The sequence below is a fragment of the Manis javanica genome, chromosome 13 (assembly GCF_040802235.1).
Source record: "Manis javanica isolate MJ-LG chromosome 13, MJ_LKY, whole genome shotgun sequence".
In the NCBI taxonomy this organism is placed as follows: Eukaryota; Metazoa; Chordata; class Mammalia; order Pholidota; family Manidae; genus Manis; species Manis javanica.
Genome location: NC_133168.1, coordinates 78,423,208 through 78,445,976, shown reverse-complemented (window position 1 = coordinate 78,445,976; position 22,769 = coordinate 78,423,208). Strand labels below are relative to the sequence as shown.

General features: G+C 46.3%; 1 protein-coding gene across 2 annotated transcripts; it reads left to right on the top strand.

The window, feature by feature from the left end:
• The first annotated feature begins 7,621 nt into the window (after positions 1-7,621).
• On the top strand, positions 7,622-16,950 carry MPC1 (mitochondrial pyruvate carrier 1). 2 transcript variants are annotated; one of them, XM_073219880.1, is made up of 5 exons: positions 7,622-7,809; positions 8,716-8,719; positions 15,412-15,508; positions 16,142-16,274; positions 16,622-16,950. In XM_073219880.1, exons 1-5 carry the CDS (start codon positions 7,739-7,741, stop codon positions 16,644-16,646), a joined length of 330 nt encoding a protein of 109 aa, XP_073075981.1. In that variant the 5' UTR covers positions 7,622-7,738; the 3' UTR covers positions 16,647-16,950. The 2 variants fall into 2 exon arrangements, with proteins under 2 accessions (XP_073075981.1, XP_073075980.1); XM_073219879.1 differs by lacking the exon at positions 8,716-8,719 and having other exon boundaries at positions 7,633-7,809.
• The last annotated feature ends 5,819 nt before the right edge of the window (positions 16,951-22,769 follow it).

Here is a 22,769-nt window from a genome sequence, read left to right as displayed (position 1 = left end):
CACCGCCCTGGAGAGCAGAGTCCACATGGCATGGCAGCATCGAGGGCCCAGAGCGCAGCCCATCCATTTCCCTCCTGCCTGCGGAGGTCAGCCCTGGGTGCTGTAGCCAAATGCTACGAACGGCCCTGCACACTTCTCAGTTCAGGGGGCTGGACGTCTAGGGTCCGGAGACCAGCCGATTCAGTGTCTGGTGGGTACCTGCTGCCTGCTGCATCCATGGCCCTGATGAGTTCTTGGCAGGGGCCCCACCTGCATGACCTCATCTAAACCTAATCACCTCCCAAAGGCCCCCCCCTCCAAATACTACCACACTGGGTAGGTGTGGTAGGGCTCCAACACGTGCATTTGAGGGGGCCGCACCCAGCCCACTGCCCCTCCCGTGCTGTGAGTCTCTCATCAGAGCCGTACTCCTGGTTACCACGTCCGGCAGGCACTGGGGTAACCCCCTCCCACCCCCACCCACCGGCACTGTCGGGCCAGGGGCACGTGCGCTGTGCGTCCGGCACAGCCCTGAACCAGTTAGTTGTCGCTGGTGCTCAGCTGCTCGGGGAGGACTTCCCCGAGGCGGCCTGCTCACACACCCCACCCTGCGCCGGGGACCCCCAGCCGTCACTCCGCACAGGTGCGTAGCCCTGGAGCTCCGCTCTTGCCTCCACTTCTCGGAGAGGCTTTCCGCGGGACCCCGCCCCAGGGCCGCTGCCCACTGGTGTCCCTGCCGGCGCGCTGCCCTCGCCTCTCTGCCCTCGCCTGCCCGGCTGCTCCTAACGCCCAGCGGCACTTTGCCGCTGTCTCTCTGCCTGCCTCTCCAGCTGGAAGGTGAGCGGGCAGAACCCTCGTCGGCTTGTGTTCAGCTGCCCTGCAGATGTGACACCTGCCATCTCGTGTGTCTCGCTGTGGCAGAGACGGGGGTGGGGGGGCACACTTGGGACCCGCACACCTCCCCTCCTCCTCCCCATCCCACCGCAGGTGTTGCTAGAGAGCTTATTTCCAGCACACGTTACCGCAGTGCACTAAAGTGGAAAGGCACGTTTATATACAAGCTTTGGCCCCCAGGGTCACGGGTTCAAATTCTGGTGTGGCCATTTTGAGTGGCGTGGGGACTGGTCACCTCTTAGGGCTTCTGTGAAGTGAATGTGGGGTCCTGTGCTGGCTGCGCCTGCCTCCCGTGACCACGAACAGCTCCCTCCCTCACTTGGTGGGAATGTCCATAGTGATTCTGCGGTTTGCTTGATCAGCATAGAAGTCTGTGAGGCTGCATCTTCTCTTTTTAGGCGTAGAACTAGGCCAAAGATAACGGATGAGGACAAACCAAATATTAGCTTTCTGATAAGCTGCTTGGACCTGCACTCCAGATCTGAGTGGCACCATCCACGTGGAAGTTTCTTGGAACTTAAGTAAATAGACTGAACCCAGTCAAACTTCAACGCATCCTATGGGTGAAAGATTTTTGAAGAAATAGACGAATCTTACTCTGTTTTAATATTTCTGATAACCTGTGTAATGGCACTGTACTCACAGTGTATGCCTCTCCAAAGGCTGGCTGTTTTAATCTCCTGTGCGTACATCACATTTGGAAATTGTCCCCTGAGGCCTGGACAAGGAAAACCCTTGGAATGCACATTCCCAACACACTAAGAGGAGGCACGAGTGTGGAAGCTGGCAAGAGTGCCAGGGTATTTAGGTAAAACAAGAGGACAGTGACACAACCGCCCTGACCGGGAGGAAACCTGCTGGAGCGTCAGAGGCAACCACCTGGCAGGTGTCTGGAGGCAATTAGCAACTGCCCAGGTATGGAGAGTGGCTGGGATGGGGGAGACCGGGCAGGGGGAGCAGTTCATGGTAAAGAAAATTCATACTCATAAAAAGCACGCAAAGCCAATATTTTGTATTCAAAATATATGTAAATTTTTGAACCGCTTGAAACATCATTTAGATTTTTTTTTAAGTCAAAAAAAAGTGGTGACCTAAAACATACCTAAGCAACCCCCAGTGTGGAGCAAGATATGAAATGAATGTAGGTCGGCTCAGCAGGTCCACGGCTGTGAGCCGCCCCCGAGCCAGCAACACGTCTGATGTAGCAAGATGTTGCCAACTGGGGGCCTGAAAAATGGAACCCATGAGTATTTTTGACTCTTAGAGTGTCAGCTAGACATGGAAAAACTAATTTCTGTCCTAGCTCCAGCTTTGTTAGCTGAAGTAAGGATTTACTGGGATTTTTAAAACAAGACACTGATGTTTCTCTAACTGCTTTGTTCCATTATGTGACACATACAGAAAACACTTCTATTCGGTCTTCTGAAGCAGACACTATGCAGAGTGCCATGGATGGAGCTTTTTACATTGTTCGGTAAATGTGTGTAAATACTGTAAACCAACGTCAGTGTATGTAACTATGGAAAGAAGTACAAGTAGGTGAATGTTAAGGTATTAGCTTGTTGGTTGAGTGGTGAAAGAGTGTGCAAACATTTGCTCCTATTCTACCCAACTCAAGAAGTTCTGGAAATACAGGAATGTTTGACAAATGTTGGAGCACAAAAGCCAAAACAAAGGACAATGGGATTTATGTTTTCTCACAGACGTCGCGCTGCATAGGAATGTGCTAAACCTGAAATTGGCTTAAAAACTTCATTTCAAAGCTTATTCCTGCCTAGACAGATAGGAGAATTGATTTGCGATTGAAACTTGGAATACAAATCAGTAATCAATGATTTTATGAAATTTTCTAACATGAGTAAATAGGCAGAACATCTTGGTAGTAATATGGAGCATCATGTAAATTAACTGCAAAAAGTACCCCCCAACTTGAAGAGACCCTTCTTATTTTATGGGAGAACGGACTTTCATACAGTGCTGACATGACTGAGTTGAAACAAGAGCAAGTGAATTTGCTTAATGTGAACTGATGTAATTTTGGAACTAAAGTGCTTTTCCTCCCAGAAAAATTCTTCTAAAAAAGATGAGCTAGTTTTGTCAGTGTGAATGCAAATGGTAAAGGAAAAGTATTATTATTATTTTTTTGGTACCCAATTTAGTTCTGGAAATCTCAGTTTCTTTTGGAATAACTTGCATATGTGAATATACTTTTATAAACTGTAAATTCTGTGAAATTTAAATACATAGCAAGTATTGCCAATGGAAATTTAACATCTGAACTGAGATGAACTGTAAGTGTAAAATACACACCAGATTTTGAAGACTTAGTAAGAAAAGAAGAACATAAAATATCTCAACAATAACTTTTTATATTGATTACATATTGGAATAATATTTTAGATATATTGGGCTAAATGGACTGCATTTTTTAAATTAACCTGTTCCTTGTTTTCAGTTTTAATGTGGCTTCTAAAAACTTAATTCTACATGTGGCTCCCATTGTATTTCTATTGAACAACACCGATTCAGACAGTCTCCCTTGTGCCAGGGGCATGTGGAAGGGGGGCTCTGGTTGTCCTACTGTCCTATTAAATGTCCTACTCAATGTCCCACTTGCTGGGCATTTGATTACTTCCTCTGAGTTTCCTTCAACTAGTTCTTCTAACGCTTCCATTTCCTGGAGCTGGAGCATGGAGCTACAGGCTTGGTAGGACCCGAGTTCAGGGTGCCGGGTGGGCTGTACAGCAGCGGTGCCGCCTGCTTGATGAAGCACCCCACCAGAGGCACTGCACAGGCGCAGCGGGGGCCCTCCCTGTCAGGTTGCGTCTTCCTGTCCTTCCCTGGGGTGACACTCTGCTGCACTGGGAGCGTCCCACTCCCATCCGTCTACTGAACAGTGTTAGCATCTCTTGCCAACCTTTGTCTGAATCAGTCATTCACTAGAATTGTTACTGGTGTTCTTTTAACTCTACCATTCTTTCATATGTACTAGGCGGACTTGCTCTATGAAGCAGCTCGTACACATGAATGTTTCTTTCCCTTTGATGACTTCAAAAGTCGGTGCACAGAAGAGGTTCGGGGTTTTTGTTTCATTTGCTTTTCTGAGCTTTTTTTTTTACTGTTAAGTTTTTTAAAATAACTTTTTTGGGATATAATCCCATATCATACAATTCATCCCTTGAGAGAGTGTACAGTTTGATGGTTTGCCGTGTACTCAGAGTCAGACAACCATCACTACAGCCAGGCTTGGACCATTTTCATCACCTCAAGAGGAGAGCTCACACCTGGCAGCACCTCTCTTTCCCTCCCCCGTCTGTTACCGTCTCTGTGGATCCGCCCACTCTGACCGCCTGAGCGGTCCTCATCCACTTACCGCAGCGTTTGCAACATCCATCTGTACGGTAGCATCTGTGTCAGACCTGCATTTCTTCTTACTGCTAAATAATCTTATAGGAATAGTTCGTATTTTATTGATCTACTTATCAGTTGATTTGACATTTGGGTTGTTTCCACTTTTTGGCTATTTATAATGCTGCTATGAGCATTCATGTACAAGTTTTCACATGGATGTATGTTTTCATTTCTCTGGGTTGTATACCTGGGAGTGGAATACTGAGATACTGAGTCTGAGTCGTGTGGTAACTATGGCTAACCATTTGAAGACCTGCCTGATTGTTTTCCAAAGCAGCTGCACAATTTTACATTCCCACCAGCAAGCAGGAGGGTTCCTGTTTCCCCACAGTCTCACCGACACCTGTTGTTCTCCATGTTTTGAGGCAGCCCTTCCAGAGGGTGTGAAGTAGTGTCTTGTTATGGTTTTGATTATCATCTCCTGATGGCTAATGAGGTTGAGCATCTTTTCGCGTGCTCATTGGCCATTTGTATATCTTTTTTGGATAAAAGCCTCTTCAGAACCTTTGCTCATTATTTAATTGGGCTATTTGTCTTTGTATTCTAGAATTGTAAGTGTTCTCCAAATATTTGAATGCAAGTCCCTTATCAGCTACATGATTTCCAAAACTTTCCTCCCATTCTGTGGTCTTTTTGTTTTCCTATGAGTCATGAACTCATGGTAATTTTGTGGACCAGTGTTTCCATTGTTTTAGTCATTGTTCTTTCTGATTCTCAAATTGTCCTGGGTTTGATAAGGAAAATATTCAACATGGCCAATAGGGCCAACAGGAGAATCTCAGCCCCCCACACCTTGGGACCCTCTGGGTTCTTCTTCCACCCTGCTTTCCATGTGTACTAAAATGCCATATATATAGAAGCAGAAAAGTATAATGGCTCCCCTTGCCTGTGCTCGGGGCTCAGACCTTTGGAGATCCCTCTCTGAGCCTGCCGGTGTAAAATAAACCTCCCACCCTCCAAGACCTCCGAGTGCCGCTTGGTTCTTCCATTGTCAGCCATCCACTCTAGGTTCTGTAACAGGTTCAGACAGTGCGGACCCCTCCGAGGTTGGCTCCCCAGCTTTCAACATAACCCCTCCTGTCCTCCTGCAATTCCAGCCCAGGAGCCCACGCCCTGTCGCCTGAGGCCGGCTCTGTCCTGTTGGAGCACAGAAGGCTGCAAAGGGACCATGAAGGGTTGGGCCTTTCTAAAGTTTTATGAAATAATGTAACTGGGTCTCTTCTGTACCGTTGTGTTCTTTTATACATTAGACCATATAGCCTGCTCCATATTTAAAGCAGCAAAGATGAATATTAACACAAGAGAAGTCCTCTTTGTGACATGAAATCGTGGGGAAAGCAGGTTTTTCGTAGTAAGAGAGAACTGGGTTCAGATCCCAGGTCAGCTGCTTATAGGACAATATACAATTGTTCCCTTTACATATTCCTCCGTTTAAATTCCCCAGCTCACGTTCTTCCCCCAACAGGAAACTAGCAGAAGGTTATAAGGTCCACTTGAGGCCCAGATGTGAAAAGCAGAGTTGTTCAAAGCCAGGCTACTGTTGACAACAATAATCAGGTGCCCTGAGCACCATTTCTCCAAGTGCTGCCCTGAGCCAGCTGCGTCTGAACCACATCTCTGCTCCTTAACACAGCTTGTAGGGCCCATACTCCAGACCGCCTGGGGCTCTGAAGTCAGGGGTCTAGAAATTTGCAGGTGATTCTTCTGACACCTCATGTTTCAGACCCACTGCTCAAGAGGGAAGAAAAATATCAGGACATAAGACAACCACAGTGAGATCCAGTAGCCCCTTCTCACATAGGGTGTGGGCTCCCTTCTGGACCCATCCTACAGAAGCACTTTGGTTTATTCAAGAAGCCCACTGATGTCTGGGCTGACGTGAGGAGAAAATGTATGAACACTGCCGTCAACAGACAGTAGCTATTAAAAGAGTATTACTAAGAAACAAGACCCTTTGCTTCCTTCAGGCCGTATGTCCCCTCCTCCACCATGTAGCTCCTTCCAGAGAGCACTGTTGTGTGCTGAGATAGCTTCAGAGTCGAAGTTTGGTGTGACCCAGAGAGCTAACAGAAAGTGATTCTGATCCAGCCAAAGTCTTGTTATTTTAATTTTCAGAGGCATTTCTTTCCTACTTTAATGTCACCTGTTTATTTATAGTATATGTGCATCCTACATACTCAAGTGGAACATGAGTATACAGTGAAGTTAGTTTCCTCCGCCCCTTCTGCTTAGCCAGCCTTCAGGCAGCCCCTAGTAACATTTCTCCTGCACCTTTGGCAATATAAATTTATGTATTTGCTCCTATGCACAAATGAGAAGCAAACTTTACACACGATTCTGCACCTTGGTTTTTTCTAAATCTTATTCAGTGGAAGAATGTAGCATGATTTATTCAGCTCTCTCCCTATGGATATGTAAATCATTCCTAATCCTTCCATATTAAAAATTATTCTGTACAGGTGAAACTGCACAACCTTGCTATGGACACCAGGTCAAAAGGTCGACATTAATAACTGACATTATTGTTAATACAGTGCCAAATCGCCCCCAAAAAAAGGTGTTTATATGGGATTTATGTCTCTGTTCCCTAACAAGAAAAAATTCTGAAATGCCCTAAGTGACATAAGGGCCAGAGAATGAGGGAGAGAGACAAGGGGAGGTCGCCAACCGTAGCCAACTAGAAGCCCCACATCCCTGCACGCAGTCATGCCGACAGTCGTCTAGAGGGGCCCCGGGACCACCGCAGCCCGTGCGGGTGGCCAGTGTCACCGTCAGCAGGCGGCCCTGCCCGCCCCGGCCCGCCTTCCCGTCTGCAGCCAGTGTGCCCCTGGCGCCCTCTCTCCCCTTGGGGCCCTGGCGGACGCGCTCGCTGTGGCCCGGCCGCGCCGCGGGGGAGGCGGAGACTGCCGGTCCCTGTCCCGGGGCTCAGTCCCGTCGCGGCCGACTCTGGAGAGGCGCGACAGACGCTCTCCTGTCGCCTCCGCTCCGCCCTCACGGAAGGCGCCTTAAAGGACTCGGGAGCCCACGGGTCGGACAGAACCACCCACACCCCCTGCCCACGGTTGGGCAGCCGAGCCGGCTTCATGCACTCCTAGGCCGCACCCTTCCCAGGAGGCCGCCCGGGACCCGACCCCCGCGCCCGAGTGGGACCCGAATGCACGCCGCTCGCCGCGCACTGTCGCCTGGCCCGGGTTTCCGGGCTCGGCTCCCGTGGGCCAATCCGCGCCCGCCGGGCTGTTTTACGGCAACGCCCCTCACCCCCCTTCCCACCCGCGCCATGCGCCGTCCCATTGGCTGAGAGCCGGGCGGCGCGGCGCGGCCGTAAGGCGGGGCCTGCTGTCGTGAGGCGAGCGCGTCGGCGCGGCACGAGTCCCGCTGTCCCCTCGGCCGGGGTCATTGGGCTGCGAGGAGCGGCTGCGAGGGCACGGCGGGCGGCCTGCTGTCCGGCTCAGCCATGGCGGGAGCGCTGGTGCGGAAGGCGGCGGACTATGTCCGCAGCAAGGACTTCCGGGACTACCTCATGAGGTGACCGCGGTCACCGCCGCCGGGCAAGAGGGGTCGCGAGGGCTCGAGGGCAGGGCCGCGGGCCGGGCTCCAGGCGACGGGGCGACGGGGCGGCGGGGAGGCGGCTGGAGCCCGGGCGGGAGGACCCTTGCCCCTGCGCGGACGGGCGCGGAGAGTCGGGCGGGGGCTGTTCCCGGCTGGGCTGTGCCGGGGCCGCGGCTCCTCGTTGCACCTGCCGGCCAGGTGTGCGATGGGAAGCGACGGAAAACCGAAATAACGGGTGCCAGGTCCAATTCGCCTTTCGGTTTCCCATTTTAAGGACTAAAAGCGTGGGAGAGAATCAAATCCGAAATGTTTTATAAACGAATATCCTGGCAACCAAAGTAAAAAAATGTGTCTCCAAGGCATACTTTTAGTATTTTCCATTAACCCCTCCTTTCCAGTAGAATAAAGGGCGTTCACCACTGAAAGGCAGGCACGAAGACACGCATTCTATATTTTATTTTTACCTCTTACTTTGTTTCAAAATATGTTACTGAAAGTTTTCAATAGTTTATTTAGGAGTGTAATTTTTAGTTTTCACTGTGTGTGATTTTAAAACTCAGGGAAGTGTAGGGCTGTGGCTTTTTGGTAGTTAATTGTGTGTAGAGGCAAACTGATGACAGCTGTGGCGAAATAACCCCAGAATAACCATCCGAAGGGTACAGTATGAAGGCACCTTAACTTTACCAATGTGTAAAGAACAATTTTAAATTCTGAATTTTATTGTAAATGCTGTTTACTTACCATTTTACAGAGAAGTAGGGTAAGAAAAATTATTCAGTCTTCCACGTGGTAGAATGAATTTGGAAACAAGCTTCAGTCCTGACTGTCCAAATAAGAAGATTCTGTAAAATAGGACTGTGATTGATTAAGGTTGATGTTCAGTACTGTGGAGCAGAGCAGTTTATCAGACTGATGTGTTGGAAAAATCTGAGCCAAATAGTAATGCTGAGGATATTCTTAGTCCCTACAGTGAAGTTTCTCTGTGGCCTTCAGTATTACCTTAGTTTTTACTTATGACTTGTCTTTTATATAAAGAGTCTTCTGTTAAGTACCGCTAAGGATAAAATTGGTCAAAGTAAAAATAAAGTGATTATGTCTTATCCATATAAGAAATATGTTGATGATTTACCTACCGTTCTGTTACATAGGAAGAATTTGTTTAACATATTTTCAAGGAAGAGCATTAGCTCTGCTTTTCTAATTTTTTTCCTTGCTAGGTAGGTTTCTGAAAACCAGGCTTTTCAGTTGATTACTTGACATATGGTCTAACATTTTTTTCCAAGATGAACTTCATGTAGCTTTAATGTTTATACACTTCTTTCTCCAGTGTTACTTAGTTTAATTAGGCTTTGACTAAATGAAGAGAATCACAGGGTCCAAAACAGTGCTTCCTGGGAGGGGACCAGAATAGGATTCAGAAGAATGACTGCTAGCCGAGTGATCCGGAGCAGGTCAGTCCCTGTGGACTTCAGTTACTCTGCTGTGAACTGGGTTGAATGATAATGCCGCATCTGGTTGGGTTGCTGAGAAAAGTAAACTGGATGAGGGGTGTGAAAATATTTGGAAACTCCAAATCACTATATATTTTTATTACATCCTGCTGTTTTTTTGTGTGTGTGAGCAGAAACATGTTATAAAGTGTACTGTAATGGAAAAAGTGAAAATCTCAAGAGTGAGGTGTGAAGCTCTTGTGATTTTGACCAGAAATTGCTTCTGTGAACTTAATGGATTAAGTGAGATGTCATACTGGCCTTGACGACCTGCCATTCTTGGCAAGAGCAGATTTCTTGAAGCCAGTCCATGCTAGAGGGTAGTGAGGTCTGAACTTGGAACTCATCAGAAACTATTTTAGCTTTTTCTCCCAGAAAGTGAAGCCTGTCTTCCTAGAACCTACTTGAGTAAAGATTTCTGTGTTCTTCCAAGTTTCTTGCTCACTGCTTGCCCCTTTTTTGTTTGCAAAGGAGAATAAAACGTAAGAAAATCTTGCTGCCTCTCCTGATCAGAAATGAGGTTCTATTCCTTCTCACCTCCTCAGTAACTTGTTCCCTGCATTGCACTTCCTACCAGCTGAAGATCTGCATTCCTTTTAAAGCCTACTAAAACTGTTGGAGAATTTTAAAAATTAATGACATAGCTGAATTTTTCAGCAAAAATTTAAAGTCATATTTCACACAGATTATAAACTTCTGTCAATTACATTTTGTGAACAAGATTACGAGGCCTTTCTTACAGTGGATTTCCAAATTATTTTAAAATGTTACTTATCTTCAGTGGGAAAAGTTAAGAGACAGGCTGTAACCAATATCAATGGATCTAGTATGGAAAAACAGCAAAAAAGGAATTTCTGGGACAGCTGGGGACATTTAAATAGGGTCTCAGTAGTAAATAATACCAAGTAATCACTCTTGTTACACCTAGGTGATGAATTCAAATGCTACCTCTGTTGCTTTCCAATCATGTGGTCCTCGGCCAGTTAACTGTGCTTTTGTGCTTTGGTAGCTGTTTAATGACATCATGCTTGACAAAAATAATGTGTTCAGCTTATTTTGAATTGTATTAATGTTCCACGTCTAAGCCCCTGCGCTCTGGTCCTCTCTTTGGTGCCTTCCACCTTGTCTCACCGATTTCTTCTTAATGAGGATCTCGAATCAAGAACTTTCTGGATCACTATTCATTTTTTCTTTTTAAGGAACTGTTTCCTCACATACCTTCTTGATGGAGTAAAAGGTGATAGCTCTTTTTTTTTACTCTTCCTCTTCTCATTCTCCCTCGTGAATTTTGGTTAAGAAGAGTAAGTGGGAATGAGCAGGTAATTTCTGAGGTAGGACATAGATTTTGATGATTAAGTTAATCAAGGTCTGTGCAGAGTTCATTTAGAGATTTACTTCCCGTCCTGAAAGAGGTGAACAGATGTGTGTCTCTATATCCACACACACACACATATACATATATGCATATGTATGTATGTATTTGGATATATGTGCAAAGGCTGTTTTCTAAAGTACAACCTGGGTCCTGGAATGTTTTAAGGTCAGTTAATCAGGAGGGTGTGAATATTCTCCAGTTAATAAGATATTCTGAGTTAATATTAACTTCTGCTTCCAAGAGAGCTTTAAGGCATTATACTTACTACCCAGGTGAGAACTTGCAGCAGAAAACAAACTCTTTCCCAAATTATATTAGAGTTGGAATGGACCTTAGAAATCAGAGTCCAACACTTGCCTTGCTACATAGAAAACTGATTATCTAGACCAAGCAGAACATTTGAGATCCTGTGGGCACCACACTTGTGAAGCCAAAACAGGAATGTTGACTTAGGTTTTAGAGGAGAACAGTAATGCACAAGACTGGTGTTGAAAAGCAGTGAAAGCTTAGGTACATGTAGTGCACCTCCTTTCCCTCTACGGCCCCCTCTCTCTGCTGCACGGCCTCCCATCCCTGGCTCCTGGTTTAACTTTGCTGCTGTGTAACTGACCTTGAAAAAGTTAATGAAGCTGAGTGTTGAAGCAGAACTGGCTGTAACAGTCTCGTATCTGTTCAGTCCAGTTTCCAGAGGTCTGTCCTCTTATCCAATTTCGTTTTGACCAGCTAAGTACTGTTGAGTATCACACGTTTTAATTGTTAAAGCTCTCCCTCGCTTTAACTTGAACTAGAAAATCTGATAAAAGTTAGTGAGAATAAATAAAACACAGGTGAGCACCTTCAACCTAGAAAGAGAATTTCAATTTGGAGTATCTCAAAATCTCACGCAGCTTTACTTTAGGTTGTGTTATAAATAGACCGTTTATATTTCTATAAGGTTTATATTCTGAAATATAAACCATTTGGTTTGGTCCATTTCTATAAGCAAGTTGTAAGTTCCCCAAAGTACAGTACTTTCAAAGAAGAGTTTCTGTGAGGAATTTTTGGAAAATAAGAAAAGTGAGATTGACAGTGACCAGGAGACATGAAAATAAAAACGAGCTTAGAAGAAACCTTGAACTAACTGGCCACTATTCCCGTTAAGGAGAAAACAAGATAAAGTTCACCCCCTTTTTGGTGGTGGGTAGAGTTCACTCCCTTTTGGGGCTTCCATGCTCCTCCACCAGGAAGATCGCGTTTCCCCTCCGGGAGGGTTGGTGTCACACAGGAGCAAGAAAGTCGTGTTTTGGGGCTTGTTTTGTTTTGTTCTGTGTAACCTTCACTGCAATAAAATAAAAGCAGCGTAACAGAAAATCAAGTCTATTTGCTACACAGTTTTACTTTGTCCTCAAATTGCAGTTTGTATGTTGCTTATGAATTTTGCTTCCTTTGGGACAGAAGCTAGTACAAACTGGAATTTTTTTTTTCTCAGCTTGGCTGGGTACCAGTATGCTTTTTAGATTTTTTTTGAGTGGTTGATTTGTGTTTTGGACAACTCTGATGTTGTCCAAATTAAGGGATATTGAGTTGTGGATTTTAGTATTGAGCAGGAATATTTAGAAAGACTTTATTCTGTAATTTTTTTTACAACCATTAAATCACTATTAAAGGGATCAACATTACTGTATTAAAGAAAAAAATTTACTTACTATGTAAACAAAAAAAACCCAGTTCACCTATTTTACCCTTTACTCCTGCCTCTGGCAACTCCAGCCCCTTCTCTGTGAATTCTCTGACATTGAAAGACAGGCTTTTCCTAGGCTTTTCACATTTCATATGGAAGTTACCTGAAGCATATTATTAGCACTGTCAACAAATATTATCATGCTGGAAATTAAAACCTCCTCGACCTCTAAATCAGAACAACTAGAGTGTGAGTGCATTTATAAAGGGCTTTATCATTTTATTTCCCTGACTCTTTCAGGAGCTAAACTTTAAGATTTTGCCTTAACAGAACAATTAAGCTATATCCTGGAAAAACGACTTGCCATTTAGAAATAAAAGTCATTCATTATAAAATTTTGGTGTATTTTTAAATGATATGAAGTTTAACATTCAAGAAAACACACTGAAAAAAAACTATTCAACAAATAGTTTTTGAATGCTTCATAAATGGGAAAGGCACCACTTGAGGTTCTAGTTTCAGTAGTGAACAAAATATAAAATTACAAGCCTATTTTAGGGGTTCACATTCTGTTGTGAACATATTAGTAAAAGTTCATTGTTATTAGATTCTGCAGCATTGCACTTATCTCCAACTTGTCATTTTCAGAGAAATCCCCCCTTTAAGCCTATACTGTCCAGTTCGAGAGCCACAAGCTGCAGGCGGTAGCTGAGCTCTTAAAGTATGGCCAGTCCAGGCTGCCGTGCTGGGTCAGCACGCACCAGGTCTCAGAGACAGGGTAAAAAAAAAAAAGATACCTTGCCAAGTTTTTATTGAGTACATGTAAAAAATGTTCTGGTATGTTAGAATAAATAAACTTAATAAAAGTAACTTCTGTTGTTTCTTTTTACTTTTGCTAATATGGCTTAGAAATTTTTAAATCACCTGCGTGGCTCCTGGTGGTGGCTTGTATTATGTTTCTGTTGGACAGCTGCACTCTAAGGATTAAGGTTATTTTTCATAAAATTAAGATTTTATTTCCTTAGGTCAAATTTGTTATTAGAAATATTACTAGATATTCTCAAGGAAAAGAAAATGTGTGCTGCTCACAGCATAGTTGTTACTGAAACTTGAACGCATGGTGCGTCTGCTGTTGAAGTAATCTGATGGAACTGAAATCCTTCAAAGCGTCTGATCTGTTTTTTTTCCCTCCATGTCTCCTGTTTGAACCTTGGTGGCTTCTCATGAAACAGTACGGTAAGAGAATCATTTCTCCTTGACTTCAGGCTCTTGCAGACTTTCTGCATTAACAAAGTTACAGACAGCAGACCCGGCTTCCTTTGCCTGAGGGCATAGCCAGCCACTGTGCTGCTGAGCTCGGGCCCAGGGCCCCCTGCGCCCCTGGCTGGGCTCGTCTACCCGGATGTTAACTTTTCTGCAGGGCCCATACGCTGACTGGCGAATGTCTGACAGAGCATACGCTTAACACTTACTTCAAAAATGGGAATTGAAAACTAGAAGCTTGCACTAGATTGAAAGGATGCACAGTTAGCTTTCTCAGGTTAGATACTTTAATGAACTAGTGTTGAGATTTTTTTTTAAGAAATATATTTTAAGTACCTCTCAGTGTTTACAATCAAGGTGTCTATATAGTCCTGGAGAAAGGCCAGGTCAGGAAAGGAGGAAAGGAAGATCACTATGGAATAATAGAGCTGAAAAATGAAGTGACACGCAAGAAAAGGACAGGTGGGAAAGCAGTAAGTAGTCGTGGAGGGCAGAAACCGTCCTTCCCAGGGGCCTAGGGGCCAAGGAAGAAAGGAAAATGGCTGTGCCTCCTCCAGATGAAAAAAATGTTAAAGTGTCAGCAGGGAGCGTCTCAGGAAGCACCCAGTTAACACAGTTGGACAAATGATCCCCCAGAGCCCCTCAGAGATGCCTTCCACCAGCCGTTTCTACTGTGCAGGGCACTACCTCAGGCCGCATGCTTGACCATGCTGGCTGTGTAGGAACTCTGCCATTCTATAGCCAGTCAAGGCATAGGCCTCTTGTTTGCGTTTAAGCATGTCGAGTAAACATTTCAAAATATTCTTACTATCATTCCAAATGTATTCTCATTGATTTTTCTGGTATTTCCCTTGTCTGCCAGTTCTTACGGAATTCTTTTATTTTAATAACTCCTGTTCAGTATTAAAAATGCAGGTCTAGAATGGTATGCCACAGTCTGAATTTATCTTAAATGCTCTGTTTTAGTCAAGCACTGTTTAATATTCTGATAACTAAAAAGGGTGTTTAGCCAACAGTGTGTGGTTTCTTTTATATTTAAAAGTGTTATTTGCAAGTTGTACATTAATAAAACAATTTTTAAACTTAATGGGAAAAGCCAGACTTCCGCCTTAGAAATTAAATTAAATTGGATAGATATCCCTGCTGCTAAACAGGGACAGCATGATTTGGGTATCCTGGGAGGTTGTAGTTGTAGAAGTAAAATAGGTCAGTCCATTTCTTAATATAGACTGTTGCTACTCAAGAGTATCTTTCAACCTCAGTGTCTTAGTGTGTGGGGCTCTTAGTGTAGATTTTGAGGTTTTCTGATCTTAGGTCAGCTCATATGAGCTGGGAAGCAGTTTCTCCTGTTAGTTCCTTTCTTCAAAAAGATACCCAACTTAGGCTCTGCACTGACAGAGGTATTGACAAATAGCTTAAGGACAATTTGAGAAAGAAGTTTGATGGATTTAAAGATGACATTATGGAGAAGGGTTCTGACACAGTTTAAGTTATGAGGAGCAAACTGGGGATAAAGTTAACACCAGTTCTCGTAGGACATCAGGTCACTTAGTTGTGACCTGGAAGTTGGTGGGGACCTTCGTTAACTGCCAAATCCTTTCTGGTTCTGGGCTCATCATCTTGCAAGAACTGCTGAGTCATAGGCAAACTCTTGAACAAATGCGTCCATCAGCCAACCAGGAAAAGTCCAAGATGTATGTGTGAATATTCGTTTTCTCAGGTTGCACATTATTGTTTAAGAGAAACAGCTCTGTCTTTTTCTTCTCTCCTTTCCCTCTTCTTTTTTATAGCACTTCTGGGGCCCAGTAGCCAATTGGGGTCTTCCCATTGCTGCCATCAATGACATGAAAAAGTCTCCAGAGATCATCAGTGGGCGGATGACGTTCGGTGAGGATGCAGGCGTGAATAATTGGGAGGACTTCTCTGTATATAATTAGCATAATTTAGCTCCTGCTTCCATTCCAAGTTTGTAGCACCAGACACTATGGTCACCATTAGAAACTCACATGAAGAATATGGTGGCTTTGAAGGCATTACTTTTCCGGAGAGGAGGAAGGAACAGGGTTTCTTTGGAATATTTACCTAGGAAGGAGTAAGGTTCTTTTTGCCTTTCAGTTTAGTACACCCAGGTGAAAAATGTGTCCTCTTGAACTTTATTTGAAAATAGTGTCTTTAAGTTTACTTGAAACCCTGATATTTGACCATAAAATTGTTGTTGAGGGGATGACATAGCAATTCTTTTAGATAATGGATTGTAAACAACTTATCAGCCCACTCTACCTAAAAATGTGCTCCCAAAGCAGTTGAGTAGTAAGTAACAAGATACCCGAGAGTAGCACAAAGTATCTGGTGAGCCTCCTTCCTCCTCAAACGGAAGCATATAAGCTTTTGTCATCTGTCTGTGGTCTTAGCAGGAGAGGTTCTTCTTGGGATTAGCAGCCAGGGCATCTCTGGTGCTGTCAAATCTAAGGTTTCTAAACGGCAAGTCATGGCTTCTCTCTGCTTTGGTATTTTTGGCAGCCCTCTGTTGTTACTCCTTGACATTCATGAGATTTGCCTACAAGGTACAGCCTCGAAACTGGCTTCTCTTCGCGTGCCATGCCACAAATGAAGTTGCTCAGCTCATTCAGGGAGGACGGCTTGTCAAACACGAGTAAGCAGAATCCAATTCAACTATTTGTGTGTTGAAGTATTGAGGAAAATGAAACCAAAATCTTAGGCAGTGGGGTTCGGGGGTGTGAGTGCCTGGATATCTGGTAGCAGTTGGGGAAACTCTATTCAGGGCAGAACTGGGCTCTTGAATTTGAAACAGTGATCGGGCAGCTAATACAATGTGGTGGAATTTCACTTATTAAAACATGAAGTGAACATGAAATAGGAAATTACTGTCTTTGTAAAATTTAAGTTGAAATAAATATTGCAAGGTGTCATCTTAAAGCCATCCAAGGCCTTTGAGGCTGGTAGTGAAGTTATCTCATTGAACTTCGTGTTTATTTCCAGAATGACTAAAAAGGCATCGGCATAACAATGGAAAATGGAGAACCGGCTCTATGAAGGGACAGCTCCTCCAGCTGCTGCAACGCCACAGAACCGTCGGGAATAATCATGCTAAGGAAAATATGCGGAATGCTATTTTTACTAATCAGACTATTTTTATAGAAGTAGCTGAGAGTCCCTGAACCCACTCTCTGCTGCCTTACCAGTGAATATTTACTTCTCTTTGTAAAGAATAACTCAAAATATGCAATCAACTTAGTAATTCCCAGTGATGGTTTTATCTGCAGTGATATGTATATTATCTATTAAAATGTACTTAATGAAAAACTAAAGAGGACTATATTGTGCTATTAGCACTTTAAGTACTCAAAATTCTTGGCTTTTTCTTTAATGACGGAGAGACAGCTAATAGCCACCACATACCCACACTCGTTGCCAGTGTCAGGCAGTGTGTATATTGAAATGCTGTAACTTAATGGCAATAAGTGATTTAAATATTTGTCAACTGAGATATTAAATATCTTGCTAAGTGTCTTAAGAAACATATCTGTAACCCTGGAAAGACAATGAGGTGAAAAATGGAACGCTTTCAAAATCTTCAAGATGGAAAGGGGGAGGCAAGTTTCTGGAAAACATGGCCAGTAGCATAATCTCAGCCTCTCAGGCTGCATTCCTCCTTGCAGGGAACAGAGAAAACAGCCCCAAAATCTGCACCTGAAGCATGCCTGAGTAGCCGACCAGGCCAAGCACAGCAGCGTTCTGGAGCTTAGCCTCCCTGCAGTGGTGATTTCTGAAGTCAGTGACCTGAGAACTGTGCTGTCTGGAGGAAGCCATCGAGACGCAGTCCCACAGGCTGCACCGGTGCCACCCCACAAGCACTGCGCTGGACCTGGGTGAGAGGAGGCCTGCCTCAGCAGGGCCAGGGCCTGTAAACCCCGAGCTGCCCCAGAGAGTCGGGCCAGATGACCAGAGGGATCCTGAAAGCGGCGTCCAGACCGCTCAGCTCAGCTCAGCTCATGTGTTAAGTTAGGGTTTCCAAGGCTTTGCCATGAAGAGTAGCGCCGTTTCCTGTTGGCAGTCCCTCGGAATAGTTCTCTGCCTTCCCCACTGCTTTGGTTAGAGGCGCTCGGCAGCTGACAGAGCTGCGCAAGTTCAGAGCTGGGGCCGCTGGACTGGTGCTGCCCCCTCCCATCTGGGAGGGGATCGTAACCGCAGGGTCAGGCCTCTACCCTACCCTGGGCCTCCACTGCTGGACCCATGTGGCAGGCATTCAGCCAGGGCTGCCTCTTGGCGCCTCAGGCACCTTGCTCTGCAGGTAACCAGCCCCAGGCTAGGTGAGGGCTGCCTGGTGCTGGGAACCCAGAGTGAGTGGGTTAGTGAAGTTACAATGCTGTCACACAAGTAACAATACTTGGGGAAAATGCAAATCTCCTGCAGCCCGTGGAGTAGTGACCCATCTGAGCCCTTGCTTCTGTCCCATCTCCAGGTGTCCTATTGCTGGGCAGACACCGTTGGCCTTTTGCCACTGGAAGAATCTCGTTCTCCCTGCCTTCGGGGCTGAGGAGTGAGGGGTCTCCCCACTTTGCTGGGGGAGGCCTGGGCATCAACCCCGCTGCAGACGCCAGGGCCCCGGGAGGCAGGCACAGGGGTGCGGGGATCCGAGCAGGGAGGTTCCCAGGAGCTCCAGTTGGCAGGCTGGTTCCATGAGCGGCTCTCACACCTCAGGAGGAAGTGGGAGGAGGCCATTTCTGCTCCCCAAATCTGCTCATTAGACTTGCAAGGGCAAGGGGCTGCGGGCCCAGGAGGAGCCGCACAGGAAGGAGCAGGCTGAGAGCCCTGCGGACCGGGAGGCTGGGAGTCCCCGTGCAGAAGCGAGGAGCCAGGACCAATAGGCTGATCAGGTCCTTGGCGCCCTGATGGGGTCTCAGGAAGTCCTCACTGTCCCGCTTGCCCTGCACTGGCCGAGCACTTGAAAGGACAAAGGTGAGGATAGACCAGATTAGAGGTGTGAAAGGTCCTCCCTGCAGGCAGCTGATGCCTAATTTCCCACCATTCCCACCATTCACACCAACGGAGAAACTGCATTCCAGAGCAGGATTTCTTCTTTAAGGTTCTTGGTTGCTTTAAAATTACCAAGGTCTGTCATCCACAGAAGGGACACTTAGAACAACTGGGAATTCAGCTGTAAGCCCATCACAAGAGGGCCGACCAGTTAGATCTCACTGGATTTGGCAGGTGCCCGGCCCTCGCCACCGCATCCTGGGGACTGGCAGAGCTGTCTTCTAGACGTTCTGGGCGCTCAGGGCATTTGGCACCTTAGCCTCGTGGGTATAGTAGGGAACGCTGCTAGCGACTAAACCCAGTGACCCTGAAAGGGAGCCAGCATTCAGTCGTAACAGCAGCATGATGGTGAAACCCAAGGATTGGGCTGATGCAAAACTTGAGTTTCAAAGCCCAGTAATACATATTCAAAATGTTTAATTGCTGCATACAACATTCTCTCTAAATAACACTGAAGGGCTCAAAATGTTTTCATTTCAAATCATAAAACACAGATTTTGAAGACAGTGGGTCGTGGTGAACTCCCAGGATGAAGTGGCCACATAGGGTTAGCACCGAAGTGTGCTGCTGGCCTCAGCCACAGGGTGTTTCCTCTCTTTGCTGTGCTCAGTTTGTGGGGCAGAGGTGACATCACAGCCACACTTCCCCACAGCCACACTTCCCCTCCCAGATGTGTGGGTCCTGGCCCTGTACTGGCTGCTCGGCTGTGCAGGTGGTCCAGAGGGTCAATGTGAGGACATAGTGAAGAAATAATGCAGCCTGTGTTGCCTCACCCCTTGTGGCAGCAGTTGGCACAGTTACCCTCTGCAGGCCTCCCATGCTCGTCAGACTTCTGCCCAGCTGCTCTTCAGGCTGGGCCCAGTTGCTCTCTTTTTACATCTTTCATCTTGGGTTGCTCCTGTTTTCTCAGTCATGTGCATTGTGTGTTTATAGATAAGAGAAAAATAAGCTCGAAATGCCCCATCTGCTGGAAGCTGACTAGCTTGGCCCACAGGCCTCCCAGGGCCCTGGTGGTGGTGGTGGTGCGCATCACATGACAGGAACCCCAGAAAGGCTGCCTGGGACTAGCTGCTCCGACGGCTTTATCAGGGAAGCTAGTCCTAGGTCAGATCCACTTCCCTATGGCTCCTGTGTTAGCGCCAGTCACAGAGCCCGCGGTTCGTCCCGGCTCCCCCCCAAGTGGCCCTGTCCTTTCAGGAGCTCTGGAAGGCCCACCTGAGATTTCCCACCCAGACAGTTCCATGAGGGTAGCTAAATGGTGCTTTCCTGCTTGTGCGTCCATGTGGATGGCTGCTGACTGGTCAGGGGGTGGCTGCTGAAGGCTGGGGTGGCTGTGGCAATGTCTTAAAATAGGACAGTTTGCGGCATGACATATACTGCATCAACTGACTCTTCCTTTCATAAACAATTTCTCTGTAGCTTATGATGCTGTTTGGTAGTATTTTACCCACAATAGGACTACTTTCAAAACTGGAGTCAATCCTCTCAAACCTGCTGCTGCTTCATCAATCAAGTTTATGTCATGTTCTAAGTCCTTTGTTGCCATTTCAACATCCTCACAGCGTCTTCCCCAGGAGCAGATTCCATCTCAAGAAGCACTTTCCTATCCACAGGAAGTAATTCCTCATCCGTTCAAGTTTTGTCAAGAGATGCAGCAATCCAGTCCTGTCTTCAGGCTCTACTTGTAATTCCAGTTCTCATTTTGTTTCCTCCACGCCTGCAGTGACTTCCTCCACTGGCGTCTTGAAGTCCTCTGGGAGGGTTGGAATCAACTTCTCCCAAACTCCTGTGAATGTTGATATTTTGACCTCTTCCCAAGAATCTTAAATGTTCTGAGTGGGCTCTAGAATGGTGGATCCTTGCCATGAGGTTTCCAATCGACTGCCCAGATCCACCAGGAGAATCACTCTGTGGCAGTGGTAACCTCGCAAGATGTATTTCTTCAATATTAAGGCTTGAAAGTCTACATTGCTCCTTGGTCCACGGGCTGCAGAACGGATGCTGTGTGAGCAGGCAGGAAAACAGCATGAATCTCGTCCGTCCCCATCAGAGCTCTTGGGTGACCAGGCGCCTTGTCAGTGAGCAGTCACATTCTGAGAGGAATCTTTGTTTCCTGAGCAGTAGGCTCAACACTGGGCTTAAAATATCCAGTGAACCATGTTGTAAACGGATGGGCTGTCATCCAGGCTTTGTTGTCCCATTCACAGAGCACAGGCAGAGTACATTCAGTGTAATTCTTAAAATCCAAGGATTTTCGGAATGCCCAGTGAGCGCTGGCTTCAACTTAAAGCCCCCAGTGGCACTCGCCCCCGATGAGAGCCAGCCTGTCCCCGGAAGCTGGGGGGCCGGGCGCTGACTCTCCTCTGCAGCTGTGGAGGTCCTGGATGGCGTCTTCTCCCCACAGAAGGCTGTTCCGTCTGCCTGGGAAACCTGCTGGGTGGCGCAGCCGCCTTCACGGTGCCCCTCAGCGGGGCCTTGGGACACCTGCTGTGGCTCCTCCACCAGCCCCTGCGGCCTCACCTGCACTCGGATGCCGTGGAGACCACCTTTCCTGGAGCCTCAGAGCCAGCCTCTGCCGGCCTCAGACTTTCTCCTGCGGCTTCCTCCCCTCTCGCAGCCTTTGCTGCCTTGCAGAGCCGGGGCCTTGCTCGGGGTGAGGCTTTGGCTTCAGGGGGTGCTGTGCTGCGGCTGGGTTGATCTTCCACCCAGACCACCAAGGCTTGGTCTCTGTCAGCACAGGGCTGCCTCACCTCCCTGTCACTCACTGGGACTCACAATGTACGTGTCACTCACGTACATTGCCTTCAAGACTTTTTTCTTTGCCTTCACAACTTGGCTGACTGGTGCAGGAGGCCCCGCTTTAGGCCTGTCTTGGCTTTGACATTCCTTCCTCACTCAACCTGATCATTTGCAGCTTTTGATTCAAAGTGAGAGACATGTGGCTTTTTATTTCACTTGAACACTTAGAGGCCACTGTAGGGTTATTAACTGGCCTGATTCTGATACTGTGTGTCTCAGGAACTAGGGTGGCTTGAGGAGAGGGAGAGAGATGGGGAACCACTGGTCTGTGAAGCAATCAAAACACACATGTTATCAGTCAAGCTCATTGTCTTATATGTTCATGATTTGTGATGCCCCAAAACAATTACAACAGCAGCATTACAGCTCACTTACCACAGATCACCACAATAAAGTAATAATGAAACAGTTTGAAATATCATAAGAATCACCCAGATGTAATACAGACACACAAAGTGAGCAAATGTTGTTGGAAACATGGCACCCATAGGCCTGCTTGGCACAGGCCTCCACAAACCTGCAGTTTGTAGGGAAAAAAAACCCTGTGTCTGCAAAGTGAAGCGTAAGAGAACACGGTTTACCTGTAAGGGATTAACCAGCAGACTCCGGGTTTTAAGTTTTGCTTCATTTAAACTCAGCCACATTCTACTCTCTTCTAGAAGCCTTTCTAATTAAGAGTGATGAAAACTTAATGGTTTTTTAGTGTGGTTTTCAAAAGTTGCTGCTTAGAGCAAAGAGAAACTCATTAAAAACAATTGGGGTGCACAGGCCAGTTGAGGGGTGGGAACGAATCTTTGTCACTTTTCTGGGCAGACGTTCTGAACGGTCTCCAAATAAATGAGATCATGTCTCAGTTGGACAGGCACACTTACCATGTTTTCAAAATAGCCTGAAATATTCTTGGACATATGAGAGAGAAGTCTGCAAACTTTATTTAAAATGTAAAAGGCTTCCTTTTCTTAGAAACAGATTTAAACAAACACTGGAAGAAACTGTCCATTTTTTCCGGTTGGTATTAGCTGTCTTAGATGAGATAGGCCGTCCTAGGTGTATCTCGGTCCTCCAGCCTTGGGCAGTTATGAAAATGTTTGCGTGTCTCCCTCCTCTGCTAGACTGTAGCTCCCAGGGGCTGCAAGGCAAACATCTGTCATCATCATGGCCCATAATGATTTGAATAGCCTTTTTATATTTCCGGCAGTTCCCAAACACCCTGTGAATCAGCTCTGCCTCCCATCCCACCTCCGGCAGCTGGAGCCAGGGTGGGCGTCCCTCTGTGCCCAGGCCCCTCTCG

Excerpts from the sequence above, each read along its gene's own strand:
- MPC1 (XM_073219880.1), top strand. The coding sequence starts at position 7,739 with ATGGCGGGAGCGCTGGTGCGGAAGGCGGCGGACTATGTCCGCAGCAAG. Across the intron at positions 15,509-16,141 it reads CAGTGGGCGGATGACGTTCG|CCCTCTGTTGTTACTCCTTG; the intron begins GTGAGGATGCAG and ends TATTTTTGGCAG. Across the intron at positions 16,275-16,621 it reads GGACGGCTTGTCAAACACGA|AATGACTAAAAAGGCATCGG; the intron begins GTAAGCAGAATC and ends GTTTATTTCCAG.